The sequence below is a fragment of the Pan paniscus genome, chromosome 9 (genome assembly GCF_029289425.2).
Source record: "Pan paniscus chromosome 9, NHGRI_mPanPan1-v2.0_pri, whole genome shotgun sequence".
Classification (NCBI taxonomy): domain Eukaryota; kingdom Metazoa; phylum Chordata; class Mammalia; order Primates; family Hominidae; genus Pan; species Pan paniscus.
This window is the reverse complement of record NC_073258.2, coordinates 64,479,386-64,494,822: the sequence shown is the minus strand read 5'-3', so window position 1 is coordinate 64,494,822 and position 15,437 is coordinate 64,479,386. Positions and strand designations below refer to the sequence as shown.

The 15,437-nt window shown below is 40.4% G+C and overlaps 1 protein-coding gene and 1 long non-coding RNA gene across 2 annotated transcripts in view; one reads left to right on the top strand and one right to left on the bottom strand.

Annotated features, from left to right (window-relative positions):
• Positions 1–467: 467 nt before the first annotated feature.
• LOC129393375 (uncharacterized) overlaps positions 468–15,437 on the bottom strand; it is a 53,785-nt gene continuing 38,815 nt past the window's right edge. Inside the window, exons 3-4 of the long non-coding RNA XR_008620195.1 lie at positions 1,653–1,767; positions 468–643 (exon numbers count right to left, since the gene is read on the bottom strand). This is a non-coding gene — a long non-coding RNA (uncharacterized LOC129393375). The remainder of the gene's footprint in view (positions 644–1,652; positions 1,768–15,437) is intronic.
• Positions 5,662–7,793, top strand: LOC100975168 (steroid transmembrane transporter SLC22A24). The gene is given in 3 exon segments (XM_034932820.1): positions 5,662–6,063; positions 6,983–7,011; positions 7,182–7,793. Coding segments are annotated over 3 exon segments (510 nt in total). The 3' UTR covers positions 7,261–7,793.

Here is a 15,437-nt window from a genome sequence, read left to right as displayed (position 1 = left end):
ATTAAAGGTGATGCTCCAGAACAGACAAGAATGCTATGTCTGTCATGGCCTATCATTTGTGTGATGACATTAAAATTGCTTTGATCTGGCCGGGTGCAGTGGCTCATGCCTGTAATCCTAGCACTTTGGGAGGTCAAGGCGGGTGGATCATGAGGTCAGGAGATCGAGATCATCCTGGCTAACACAGTGAACCCCATCTCTACTAAAAATACAAAAAATTAGCCTGGCATGGTGGGACACGCTTGTAGTCCCAGTTACTCAGGAGGCTGAGGCAGGAGAATCACTTGAACCTGGGAGGCATAGGTTGCAGTAAGCTGAGATCATGCCACTGCACTCCAGCCTGGGAAACACAGCAAGATTCCATCTAAAAAAAAAATTGCTTTGATCTAAGGGCAGGATACATGATGAGTACATGTTCTTACACGAGAGATGGTAAATAAAGTAGAAATCAAGAGACATACCCAGGATTGGGGTTAATCAGCAGTCAACATGGCAGATTAGCATCCAAGATGAAGTCACTTTTATTTCCACAAGTTGGGAGACATCTCTGTCTGTCTGTATGTCAAGAGTTTGGTGATCCTTGGATGAAGCTTATCTTACAATACAGAATTCTTTTGCCTGTGTCCTGGGTTATCCTGCCTCCCTAGAAGGTAAAGAAGGTTCTGATTCAACTTATTTACTGGGAGGTATATTCAGATTTGAAGGCAGCATCTTCCTAGGGCATCTTTCTATGCAGACTTGTTGAAGAGGCCTCAGTTTTTACAGCAGTGTTGCCCTACCAAAATTTCTCCAGTGATTCAGTATACAGTTTGCTTCCACTAAGCAAATAGAGATGTGAATACTAGTTTTGCCCCCTTGCAATATTGAAAGGTATCAATGAGATCAAAGGAAAGAACTGAGCACAGTAACAAATCAATTCAAACATCTTACAGAACTTAAATCAAGTCAGCAAAACAACTAGTAATGTTGGAAGGAAAGAAAATAATAGATGAAAATCAGAGCCCATAGGCACAAAAAACAGGGATAGCAGTGGTGGTGCCCAATGGGAATTTGACTTCAACAAGAAAGTGAGCAGCTTTCCTCTTTCTTCCATCGAAAGAGTGAAAGTGTGAAAACTCTCATTACAGTACCTGGGTTTCTTTTGTCCAATTAATTCTAGATTCTGTGAAACAGAAGAAGCCTGGGTGCCATGAGGGTGGAATGAGAATTTTACAGGTGAGTGTTTGTATCATTACTCATAGTTTCCTAATTGCCACCAGTCTGATCCTCCACTGTGTACCCAACACTGAACTCCCTGCCAGATTTTGTTAGGCTTTATACAGTGTTCACATCTTACTATCCCAGTCAACTTAATGGGGCATATTACAAGATTTCTCCATGTTACATTTCCCTGTAAACCAAGGAGGGTAATACCCATCTCACCGGGTTGTTGTGAGGAATTAATAACACATGCACAGAAATCACCCACGCCAGTGTGTGGCACATAGGAAATGTCAGTATATTACTAGTGATCATTATTATCCTTACTAATGCTTTTTTCTCTGCATGCTTCTTTACATCCTTATTACTCTAGGGATACATCACTATTTTGATCTATAGAGCATTAATTCTCTTTCCTTTTTGTATCTATACTTGGTCATCATGGTACTTACTAATTTTCTCTCCTTTGGATTTTCTGTGTTTCATGGGAGATTTGAGGGATGGGGCACAATGGTTTCAGCTTTTTCTCTTCCAGCCATCTTGACTCTAGATATGCCATCATTGTTTCTGAGCATAAAAACAATCATTTAATTAATGAGATGAAAATAAGTCATTTATTAAAGTGAGTAAGAGGCTTTTCTTTGGAGTTAGACTACCCTGGGTCCATATTTTGGCTCTACCACTTATACTCCGTATATCCTTTGACAAATTATTTAGTGTTCCTAGGCCTCTGTTTTCCCAGGGGTAAAATTTAGATAATTTAGTGAGAACTGAAGGAAAGAATATGTTAAAAGTGCTTACAACAGAATTGAATACTCAGTGAATTCACAACAGTAATCATCATTTTTTTTTTTATCATTTTACTCATGTGGCTCTGAATGGTTTGCTTTGCTGGAACATTGACTTCTCACTATTTTTAGATAGTGGTCAGTAATTTTAGTAAAATAGAAACCTGATTTGTGCCCCTTCAAAATTCCTATGTTGGAATCCCGACCCCTAATATCTTAGAATATAACCATATTTGGTGATAAGTTAAAAGGAGGCCCATATGGTGGGGCCCTAATCAATACAACTGCTCTTCTTATAAGAAGAGGAAGAGAGCCAGGTGCGGTGGCTCACACCTGTAATCCCAGCACTTTGGGAAGCTAAGGCAGGCGGATCACCTGAGGTCAGGAATTTAAGACCAGCCTGCCCAACATGGTGAAACCCCATCTCTACTAAAAATTAAAAAAATTAGCCAGGCGTGGTGGCGCATGCCTGTAGTTCCAGTGACTCAGGAGGCTGAGGCAAGAGAATCCCTCGAACCCAGGAGGCGGAAGTTGCAGTGAGCCAAGATTGCGCCATTGTACTCCAGCCTTGGCGACAAGAGTGAGACTCCATCTCAAAAACAAAAACAAAAACAAAAAAAAACGCAGAAGAAGAAGAAGAAACAAGAAGGAGAAGGAGAAGAAGAAGAAAAAGAGACACCAGGTATGCACATGCATAAAGGAAAGAACATATGAGGACACAGAAAGAAGGCAGCTATCCACAAACCAAAGAGAGAGGCTCAGAAGAAATCAAATCTGTTGATACCTTGCTCTTAGACTTCCAGCCACCAGAACTGTGAGAAAATAAATTTTTGTTGTTTAAGTCACCCAGTCTGTGGTATTCTGTTATGCAGCCCAAGAAAACTAAGACATTTCTTTTTTTTTTTTTTTTTTTCTTTTTTCTTTCTTTTTTTTTTTTTAGTTTCTAAAATTAACATATTTGTTTTTTTTTTTTTTTTATACTTTAAGTTTTAGGGTACATGTGCACATTGTGCAGGTTAGTTACATATGTATACATGTGCCATGCTGGTGCGCTGCACCCACCAACTCGTCATCTAGCATTAGGTATATCTCCCAATGCTATCCCTCCCCCCTCCCCCCTCCCCACCACAGTCCCCAGAGTATGATATTCCCCTTCCTGTGTCCATGTGATCTCATTGTTCAATTCCCACCTATGAGTGAGAATATGCGGTGTTTGGTTTTTTGTTCTTGCGATAGTTTACTGAGAATGATGGTTTCCAATTTCATCCATGTCCCTACAAAGGATATGAACTCATCATTTTTTATGGCTGCATAGTATTCCATGGTGTATATGTGCCACATTTTCTTAATCCAGTCTATCATTGTTGGACATTTGGGTTGGTTCCAAGTCTTTGCTATTGTGAATAATGCCGCAATAAACATACGCGTGCATGTGTCTTTATAGCAGCATGATTTATAGTCATTTGGGTATATACCCAGTAATGGGATGGCTGGGTCAAATGGTATTTCTAGTTCTAGATCCCTGAGGAATCGCCACACTGACTTCCACAATGGTTGAACTAGTTTACAGTCCCACCAACAGTGTAAAAGTGTTCCTATTTCTCCACATCCTCTCCAGCACCTGTTGTTTCCTGACTTTTTAATGATTGCCATTCTAACTGGTGTGAGATGATATCTCATAGTGGTTTTGATTTGCATTTCTCTGATGGCCAGTGATGATGAGCATTTTTTCATGTGTTTTTTGGCTGCGTAAATGTCTTCTTTTGAGAAGTGCCTGTTCATGTCCTTCGCCCACTTTTTGATGGGGTTGTTTGTTTTTTTCTTGTAAATTTGTTTGAGTTCACTGTAGATTCTGGATATTAGCCCTTTGTCAGATGAGTAGGTTGCGAAAATTTTCTCCCATGTTGTAGGTTGCCTATTCACTCTGATGGTAGTTTCTTTTGCTGTGCAGAAGCTCTTTAGTTTAATTAGATCCCATTTGTCAATTTTGGCTTTTGTTGCCATTGCTTTTGGTGTTTTGGACATGAAGTCCTTGCCCACGCCTATGTCCTGAATGGTAATGCCTAGGTTTTCTTCTAGGGTTTTTATGGTTTTAGGTCTAACGTTTAAATCTTTAATCCATCTTGAATTGATTTTTGTATAAGGTGTAAGGAAGGGATCCAGTTTCAGCTTTCTACATATGGCTAGCCAGTTTTCCCAGCACCATTTATTAAATAGGGAATCCTTTCCCCATTGCTTGGAAAACTAAGACATTTCTAACAATTTACAACAGCATCTCACGATTCCTTAGATTTAATCTTTAGAATGAATCCGTCAAAATCGTTTCCTGAAAGAGAATCCTTGCAGGCTGGGCAGAAATCTGCATTTTAAGATGTTTCATGGATGATCATTTTGAAATTCAAGGATAAGAACCTCTAGTTAGTCTGCAGAATAAATTCTACAGGCTTTGCTTGTTTGATTTGGCTCTTCATTCAATCAACCTACCTTCTCTCATTAATACCCTTCATGTTTTGCAGCTTCCAGCTTTTCAATATCCTATAGGTGCACAGTTATACCACACCATTTTGTTATAATTGTACACTTATTATTCCCTCATTTAGAAATTGGCTTTTTTTCATTCACTGTTTCATTGTCTCAAGAATCTTCCCCTAAGAATAGGTAAAAGTTAATTTCTACAGTGATGACTCCTTTGTCCCATGGCACCTACCCAGGAATCATTGAACAGTTTCTCTTTAATTCTTCCATAGGACACTGTCTATTTTCTTTATAGTTATGTACATATCACTTATTAACTGGAATATGAAACTTTATAACATTGATGTCATATATTACTTATAAACATATAAACATTTTACTTATAAACATATAAACAGATTAAGTATATAAATAAATACCATTGCTTTACAGCAACAGCAGCAGAAAGTTCAAAATGCTATTTGAAAAAATCAACAAATTTGGTGAAATAAACTGTCACATAAAGACACTATTCCCTTCCTGTCTACCTCTTATCTTTATTTCCCTATTTCAAAAATCTTAACATCACTGTCACTGGTATGATTTGAACTTAAGCAGAACTTCAGTTACCAAAAGTCAATGTTTATACTTAACATTCCACCTGCTTTAATTAGACAAGAGCAAGACTCTTGTGTTCATTAGTGTTCACTAACTTTTAGTCAAAATTCAGTCCTCAGCAAGAAAAAGCCATTCTCTTTGCACAAAGCATAATAAAGCAGTACACTTTTAAGTATCCAATATCCCTTTTCTGAAAAGAATGGCATACCATTGATCAGGTATAATTTTAGGTGTATTTTAGGTTGTGTGGAAATTATATCCACCTGAAAGTCCACTGTTGACTTCTCAGAAAGCTCAGAGATCAGGATCTTTCACAGAGTAGTCCTTTAAGAATATTCAGTTGTCAAAAGATAGATGTATCTTTGCCAAATAATTATATCTGTGACTTCGCTGAAACTATCTAGCTGCCTAAACTCAAAGGACTTGAGGAAAGTCCTTCCATTGCTCTTCTGCAGTGGTGTGACAGGGCCCACTGAGAAGAAAATGGTGTAAGGATCCACATGGCACTACTGTGACTTTGTGAAAGGGAACACTTTCTTCTTCTGAACTTATCTCTACAAAGTCGTTGTGCTTCCTCTTGGGGATCACCTGTTCTGTCTTGATGGGTTTTAATATGCTCCTGGATCAAGTGGGTGGCCTGGGGAGATTCCAAATCTTTCATCTGATTTTCCTTACAATCTCCATCAGTATACATTATCCTTATCTTCTGTTGGAGAATTTCATTGCATTCATCCCTGGTCATCACTACTGGGTCCACATCCTGGACAATGACACCGTCTCTGACAATGACACTGGGACTCTCAGCCAGGTTGCCCTCCTGAGAATTTCCATCCCACTGGACTCAAACCTGAGGCCAGAGAAGTGTCGTTGCTTCATCCATCCCCAGTGGCATCTCCTTCACTTGAATGTGACCTTCTCAAATATGAGTGAGCCAAACACGGAGCCCTGTGTTGGTGGCTGGGTATACCACCAAAGCTCCTTCCTCTCCACCATTGTGACTGATGTAAAGGGACATGTTTAGATCTTCTGTTTATATGATCAAGATGTTTGGAGTTAACACAAAGAACAGACTTGCTTTATACCCTTAGTCCTCAGATGGTTACTGTTATCAGCTCTTTCTTCATTCCTTCAGCAGGTAGCAGCAAGTGCTCACCAACTCTACAATACAGTCAAGTACATTAGTATTGAGTGAATGGACCGAACAAACTAAACATGAACCTGCTATTATATCGTCTAACTTAGTGAGAAAAACCTACAGTGTTTAAAGTAATTGAAATACTGTTTGGCAAACATTATGCTAGGTTAGTGTTCCCAATACTCATTGCAAAACTGATACCCACAGCAAGTAACCTCTGAGTACAGAATCCAGGGATCAGTATTTTTGAAGCACTTCAAGTGATTCAATGTGTGGCCAAAAAAAAGATAGTTATTGTAGTAGTTGAATTATAAACTGCTAAGTGAAGTCAATGGCAAGGCCCTCATGTGGCCTACATGATGAAAAAAAGCCTTCCTGTAAAATTATGGGTTTCTAATATATTTTTAAAATTTAGGTAACTGAAGTTTTTTTAAAAAAATTGTGTCCTTATATGTTTTTAATTATAATACCCAAAGAATATGTATGACAACACAATAAAAGGTGGTCTGAGGGAAAAATGAATAAAGACATGTAGACACACGAATACAGACTGTTGGAAGGCTGGGAATTGAGAGCGAGAGACAGCTGCATTTGAAAGCCTGAAATAAGTTTAGTTTTAGAATTTGGGCTACTAGAGCATATACTAGTGTCTATAGATGAATCTAGAGAGGGAGGCAGGACCCGCATAGCTGAGGATTGTGTACATATGTCGGTGTTTGGAGTCAGTTTCCATTAAAGAGCTGAAACTCTTCTCAAGCTCTGCTATGCTGATTTCCTTCTCTTCTAGTGGTACCTGGTATGTGAATCTCAGTGACTAAAATTAATCGGGTGGTAGTGGCACACTCCTGTCATCCCAGCTACTTGGGAGGCTGAGGCAGGAGAATTGCTTGAGCCTGGGAGGTGGAAGTTGCAGTGAGCTGAGATCGCACCACTGCACTCCAGTCTGGGTGACAGAGTGAGACCCAGTCTCAAAAAAAAAAAAAAAAAAAATTAATGATTCAATCCCTACTTAGGGCTGGGTCACTGCTGGGAGGTCTAATATATGGCCATCTTTCAGACAGGTGAGTGTCATTTCACTTTCTTTGGGGCTATTTTTCAGGTGATATATTCATTTCTTTATTTTATAAATATTTAGTAAGCGCTAACTGTATACTTTGCATTGTGCTATGTGCTGATCTCTCTTTCTGACTTCAGGAAGCTACAGCTGATTAAGAATACTTGGTGTTTGAATTAGAAATTATAGTTGGATATGATCTGTTCATTGTACTGCATCAACGAGGACAGAAAAAGACATCTTCAAAGAAGTTTCAGGAAGGGATTTTTAGAGTAGTTTACAGGATTTTAGGTTTACATTTAGAAGTTAGCTCAATACAGGGAGAGGAAGGGGGTTTGAGGCAGAAGGTGCCTTCCTGTTTGAAAGCACAAATTTGTGAAACAGTGTTATTGGCCTTGAAAATATTCTGAGCCACCTAGATCCTGTGAGATAAATTATTACAGACACTTTTAGACTGGCCATATTTTCCTACCTGCAGTGTAAGTGCTTATGTGCAGTGGATAGTCATTATAAAACCTGAGGGTTGTGCAAGCACTGTGGCACTCACAGGATTGGAAGACATTGCACCTCTAACCTGGATGCTGATCCTGTGGAATAGCTTTAATAGGTAATTTTTGCAAAGAAAGAACCCAGGATGACTTGGCTTAAGGATGAGATATTTAGGGCTTTCTGTGTCCTGGCAGAGCTCCTTCTGGAGGAGGCAGTCAACCATGGCTGTCACTGAAGCATGTCACCCACAAGGACACTGAGGGGAGTTTAGATGCTCAATGCCATCTAATAGTCTCAGTTAAAACTTGTGACCTTTGAGTCTATCTCACTTACATATTACCTGTATATATTTCTGGGTTAGAGAGTTCATTTTCCCCTTGTGTTCAGACTTAGGCCTCTGTGCCATTAATTCGAATAGCAGAATTAATTAATTAATTAAACATTCGAATTTAAAAAGTGAATAAATAAGGTTTCTCAGGTCATAGGTCCAAGTTAATATCCATTAACAGTAAAAAGATGGGCAGAGGGGGCCAAGATGGCCTATTAGAAGCAGCTGCAGTTGGTGGCGCCCACCAAGAAGAGCAAAAATGGTGAGTGGATCCTGTGCCTTCAACTGAGGTATCCAGGTTCTCTCATTGGGACTGACTAGGTGGTTGGCATGATCCACTGAGAGTAAGAAAAAGCAAGATGGAACGAAGGCCCATCCAGGAGCTGCATGGAGTAAGGGGAGCCCCCACTCCCAGCCAAGGGAGGGAGTGAGTGATTGTGTTACCCTGCCTGAGAAACCACGCTCTTTCCACGGATCTGTGCAACCCATGGATCAAGAGATCCCTTGTGAGCCCACACCACCAGGGCCTTGGGACCCAAGCACAGAGCTGTGCAAGCTCTCGGTGGCTGCTCAGGTTGCAGCCAGTGGCAGCAGGACAGAGACTGCCTAAGAAGACAACCATCACTGTGGCTCTAGTCTGCTGTTCTCCCCTGCTGGTGCCAGGAAGACCGGGCAGTTTGGACCAGCAGGAATTCTCCACAGCACGGAACAGCAGCTGTGGCAGATTGTGGCCAGACCCTGTGGTCCCAAATGATTCCATCCCTCTGATGTGCTACATTATCATGTGTGAAATGTCCAGAAAAGTATTATTTCATTATAGCATACGCTCAAAGTCCAGAATCTTACCATTTAAATGAGGTTCAGGTGTAAGTGAGACTACTTACATGGAGTTCTCTGGCTTTTATCTTTGTATTTGTTAATCTGTGAAACTGAAGAGACAAGACACTTGTCTCCAAAACACCCAACACACAATAATAATACAAGCATCCAATTACTACTGTAGACATTCCCGTTCAAAATGGAGGAGACGTGAGACACAAGGAGTTCAGAGCAATTATGAAGTGCACTTAGGCAAATATTAGAAGTTCCTTGAATAGGTCTGGAGGCATGAAAAATGAAAGCAATTTGGCTCTCAGCCACAACCTCATGCCACTTGGATCCAACATTTTTTTTGAAAGACAGAACATGCCTCTAAGTGAATAGTATTCTCAGCTACCTTCCCACCCAGAGCATTTTGAGGACTACACAGCCTTTTTATTTTTGTACTGTCTTTGCCTCTTGCAGTCAAATTGGCAGCATTTTTCTGATAAAGATTTCTTTAAAAAGTTGTGGATGTTCTGTGAATCTCTTTGTGGTTTATCTTATTAGAGAAAATCTACCCCAACAAATATCTTTGAGATAAACTTTTCACCTTGGGCTTCTGCTGAGATGGTGAAGAAACAATGCACCTAAGTATCCTAGAGCCTCTGTTGTTTGATTGAGGGGCATGTCCTTAATCTTTTTAAAGGCCCTTTGTTTCTCAGTAATACACGGAACCTTTGACCTTTCTGGGACCTTAAGAAATGTTGTACCGGGCAGACCTGGCAAGATGGCCAAATAGGAACAGCTCCGGTCTGCAGCTCCCGGTGAGATCAACATAGAAGGCAGGTGATTTCTGCATTTCCAACTGAGGTACCCAGCTCGTCTCATTGGGACTGGTTAGACAGTGGGTGTAGCCCATGGAGGGTGAGCTTAAGCAGGGTGGGGCATTGCCTCACCCCGGAAGTGCAAGGGGTCAAGGAACTCCCTCCTCTAGCCAAGGGAGGCCTTGAGGGACTGTGCCATGAGGAACAGTCCCAGCCCAGATGCTATGCTTTTCCCATGGTCTTCCCAACCCACAGACCAGGAGATTCCCCACGGTGCCTACACCACCAGAGCCCTGAGTTTCAAGCACAAAACTGGGTGGCCGTTTGGGCAGACACCAAGCTAGCTGCAGGAATTTCTTTTCATATCCCAGTGGTGCCTGGAATGCCAGCGAGACAGAACCATTCACTCCCCTGGAAAGGGGGCTGAAGCCAGGGAGCCAAGTGGTCTAGCTCAGTGGATCCCACCCCCATAGAGCCCAGCAAGCTAAGATCCACTGGCTTGAAATTCTCCCTGCCAGCACAGCAGTCTGACGTCGACCTGGGAACTAAGCTTGAGCTTAGTGTGGGGAGGGGCATCTGCCATTACTGAGGCTTGAGTAGTTGGTTTTCCCCTTACAGTGTAAAAAAGCCACAGTGAAGTTTCAACTGGGCAGAGCCCTCCACAGCTCAGCAAAGCCACTATAGCCAGACTGCCTCTCTAGATTCCTCCTCTCCAGGCAGGGCATCTCTGAAAAAAAGGCAGCAGCCCCAGTCAGGGGCTTATAGATAAAATTCCCATCTCCCTGGGACAGAGCACCTGGGGGAAGGAGTGGCTGTTGGCGCAGCTTCAGCAGACTTAAACGCCACTGCCTGCAGGCTCTGAAGAGAGCAGCAGATCTCCTAGCACAGTGCACTAGCTCTGCTAAGGGTCAGACTGCCTCCTCAAGTGGGTCCCTGACATCCATGTCTCCTGACTGGGAGACACCTCCCAGCAGGGGCTACAGACACCTCATACAGGAGAGCTCCGCCTGGCATCTGGTATGTGCCCCTCTGGGATGAAGCTTCCAGAGGAAGGAACAGGCAGCAATTTTTGCTGTTCTGCAGCCTCCACTGGTGATACCCAGTCAAACAGTGTCTGGAGTGGACCTCCAGCAAACTCCAGCAGACCTGCAGCAGAGGGGCCTGACTGTTAGAAGGAGAACTAACAAACAGAAAAAAATAGTATCAACATCAACAAAAAGGATGTCCATTCAGAAACCAATGCCAGAGATCAAAGGTAGATATACCTATGAAGATGGGGAGAAACCAGCACGAAAAGGCTGAAAATTCCAAAAACCAGAATGCCTCTTCTTCCCCAAAGGATCACAACTCCTCACCAGCAAGGAAACAAAACTGGATGGAGAATGAGTTTGACAAATTGACAGAAGTAGACTTCAGAATGTGGGTAATAATAAACTCCTCCAAGCTAAAGGAGCATGTTCTAACCCAATGAAAGGAAGCTAAGAACCTTGAAAAAGATTACTGGAACTGCTAACTAGAATAACCAGTTTAGAGAAGAACATAAGTGAGCTGATGGAGTGAAAAACACAGCACGAGAACTTCGTGAAGCATACACAAGTATCAATAGCCAAATCAATCAAACAGAAGAAGGGATATCAGAGATTGAAGATCAACTTAATGAAATAAAGTGTGAAGACAAGATTAGAGAAAAAATAATGAAAAGGAACCAACAAAGCCTCCAAGAAATATGGGACTATGTGAAAAGACCAAACATGCATTTGATTGCTATACCTGAAAGAGACAAGGAGAATGGAACCAAGTTGGAAAACACTCTTCAGGATATTATCCAGGAGAACTGTCCCAACCTAGCAAGGCAGGCCAACATTCAACTTCAGGAAATACAGAGAACACCACAAAGATACTCCTTGAAAAGAGCAACCCCAAGACACACAATTGTCAGATTCACCAAGGTTGAAATGAAGGAAAAAATGTTAATGGCAGCCAGAGAGAAAGGTCGGGTTACCCACGAAGGGAAGCCCATCAGACTAACAGCGGATCTCTCTGCAAAAACCCTGCAAGCCAGAAGACAGTGGGGACCAATATCCAACATTCTTAAGCAAAGAATTTTCAACCCAGAATTGCATATCCAGCCAAACTAAGCTTCATAAGTGAAGGAGAAATAAAATCCTTTACAGACAAGCAAATGCTGAGAGATTTTGTCTACGCCAGGCCTATCTTACACGAGCTCCTGAAGGAAGCACTAAACATGGAAAGGAACAACGGGTACCAGCCACTGCAAAAACATGCTAAATTGTAAAGACCATCGATCTATGAAGAAACTGCATCAACTAATGGACAAAATAACCAGCTAACACCATAATGACAGAATCAAATTCATACATAATAATATTAATCTTAAATGTAAATGGGCTAAATGCCCCAATTAAAAGACACAGACTGGCAAATTAGATAAAGAGTCAAGACCCATCAGTGTCCTGTATTCAGGAGACCCATCTCACATACTGAGACACACATAGGCTCAAAATAAAGGGATGGAGGAATATTTACCAAGCAAATGGAAAGAAAGAAAAAAAAAGCAGGGGTTGCAATCCTAGTCTCTGATAAAATAGACTTTAAACTAACACAGATCAAAAGAGACAAAGAAGGGCATTAGAAAATGGCAAAGGGATCAACGCAACAAGAACAGCTAACTATCCTAAATATATATATGCATCCAGTACAGGAGCACCCAGATTCATAAAGCAAGTTCTTAGAGATCTACAAAGAGACTCAGACTCCCAAAAATAATAGTGGGAGATTTGAACACCCCACTGTCAATATTAGATGGATCAATGAGGCAGGAAATTAACAAGAATATTCAGAAATTGAACTCAGCTCTGGACCAAGCAGACCTAATAGACATCTACAGAACTCTTCAGCCAAAATCAACAGAATATACATTCTTCTCGGCACCACATCGCACTTATTCTAAAACTGACTACATAATTGAAAGTAAAATACTCCTCAGAAAATACAAAAAAACAGAAATCATAACAAACAGTCTCTCAGACCACAGTACAATCAAATTAGAACTCAAGATTAAGAAACTCACTCAAAACCACACAACTACATGGAAACTGAAAAAAAAAACTGCTCCTGAATGACTACTGGGTAAATAATGAAATTAAGGCAGAAACAAATAAGTTCTTTGAAACCAATGAGAACAAAGGCACAATGTACCAGAATCTCTGGGACACAACTAAAGCACTCTTTAGAGGGAAATTTATAGCACTAAATGCCCACAAGAGAAAGCAGGAAAAATCTAAAATTGACACCCTAACATCACGGTTGATAAAACTAGAGAAGCAAGAGCCAACAAATTCAAAAGCTAGCAGAAGACAAGAAATAACTAAGATCAGAGCAGAACTGAAGGAGATAGAGACATGAAAAACCCTTCAAAAAAATCAATAAATCCTGGAGCAGGTTTTTAGAAAAGATCACTGAAATAGATAGACTGCTAGCAAGACTAATCAAGAAGAAAGGAGAGAAGAATAAAATAGACACAATAAAAAAGTGATAAAAGGAATATCACCAGTGATCCCACAGAAATACAAACTACCATCAGAGAATATTATAAACACCTCTACACAAATAAACTAGAAAATCTAGAAGAAATGGATAAATTCCTGAACAAATATACCCTACCAAGTCTAAACCAGGAAGAAGTCCAATCCCTGAATAGACCAATAACAAGTTCTGAAATTGAGGCAGTAATTAATAGCCTACCAATAAAAAAATGTCCAGGACCAGATGGAGTCACAGCTGAATTCTACTAGAGTTACAAAGAGGAGCTGCTATCATTCCTTCTGAAATTATTCCAAACAATAGAAAAAGAGGGAATCCTCCCTAATTCATTTTATGAGGACAGCATCATCCTGATACCAAGACCTGGCAGAGACACAACAAAAACAACAACGAAATTTCAGGCCAACATCCCTGATGAACATCTAGATGAAAATCCTCAATAAAATACTGGCCAACTGAATCCAGCAGCACATCAAAAAGCTTATCCACCATGATCAAGTTGGCTTCATCTCTGGGATGCAAGGCTGGTTCAACACGTGCAAATCAATAAACGTAATCCATCACATAAACAGGACCAAAGACAAAAACCGCATGATTATCTCAATAGATGCAGAAAAGGCCTGCAATAAAATTCAACACCATTCCATGCTAAAAAAAAAGAAACTCTCAATAAACTAGGTATTGATGGAACATATCTCAAAATAATAAGAGCTATTTCTGACAAACCCACAGCAATATCATACTGAATGGGCAAAAACTGGAAGCATTCCTTTGAAAACTGGCACAAGACAAGGATGCCCTCTCTCATCACTCCTATTCAAAATAGTATTGGAAATTCTGGCCAGGGCAATCAGACAAGAGAAGGAAGGGAAGGGAAAGGAAGGGAAGGGAAGGGAAGGGAAAGGAATGGAAGAGAAGGGGAGACAAAGAAAGGAAGAAAGAAAGAAAGAGAGAAAGAGAGAAAGAAAGAAAGAAAGAAAGAGAAAAGAAATAAAGAAAGAGAAAGAAAGAAAGGAAGGAAGGGAGAAGGGAGGGAGGGAGGGAATCAAATTTTCTCTGTTTGCAGATATCATAATTGTATATTTAGAAAACATCATCATCTCAGCCCAAAATCTCCTTAAGCTGATAAGCAACTTCAGCAGTCTCAGGATATAAAATCAATGTGCAAAAATCACAAGCATTCCTATGCACTAATAATAGACAAACAGAGAGCCAAATAATGAATGAACTCCCATTCACAATTGCTAAAAAAGAATTAAATACCTAGTAATACAACTTATAAGGGATGTGAAGGATCTCTTCAAGGAGAACTGCAAACGACTGCTCAAGGAAATAAGAGAGGACAGAAACAAACAGAAAAACATTCCATGCTCATGGATAGGAGGAATCAATATCATAAAAATGGCCATACTACCCAAAGTAATTTATAGATTCAATGCTATCCCAATCAAGCTATCATTAATTTTTTTCACAGAATTAGAAAAAACTACTTTGAATTTCATATGGAACCAAAAAAGAGCCCGCATAGCCAAGACAATCCTAAGCAAAAAGAACAAAGCTGGAAACATCATGCTACCTGACTTCAAACTACACTACAAGGTTACAGTAACAAAAACAGCATGGCACTTGTACCAAAACAGATATACAGACTAATGAGACAGAATAGAGGTCTCAGAAATAACAACACACATGTACAACCATCTGATCTTCGACAAACCTGACAAAAAAGCAATGGGGAAAGGATTTCCTATTTAATAAATCATGCTGGGAAAACTGGCTAGCCATATGTAGCAAACCCAAAACTAGACCCCTTCCTTACACCTAATACAAAAATTAACTCACGATAGATTAAAGACTTAAACATAAGACATAAAACCATAAAAATCCTAGAAGAAAACCTAGGCAATACCATTCAGGACATAGCAATGGGCAAAGTCTTCTTGACTAAAACACCAAAAGTAATGACAACAAAAGCCAAAATTGACTAATGGAATCTAATTAAACTAAAGAGCTTCTGCATAGCAAAAGAAACTATCATCAGAGTGAACAGGTAACCTACAAAATGGGAGAAAATTTTTGCAATCTATCCATCTGACAAAGAGCTAATATCCAGAACCTACAAAGAACTTAAATAGGTTTTGAAGAAAAAAAACAAACAGACCAGGCATGGTGGCTCATGCCT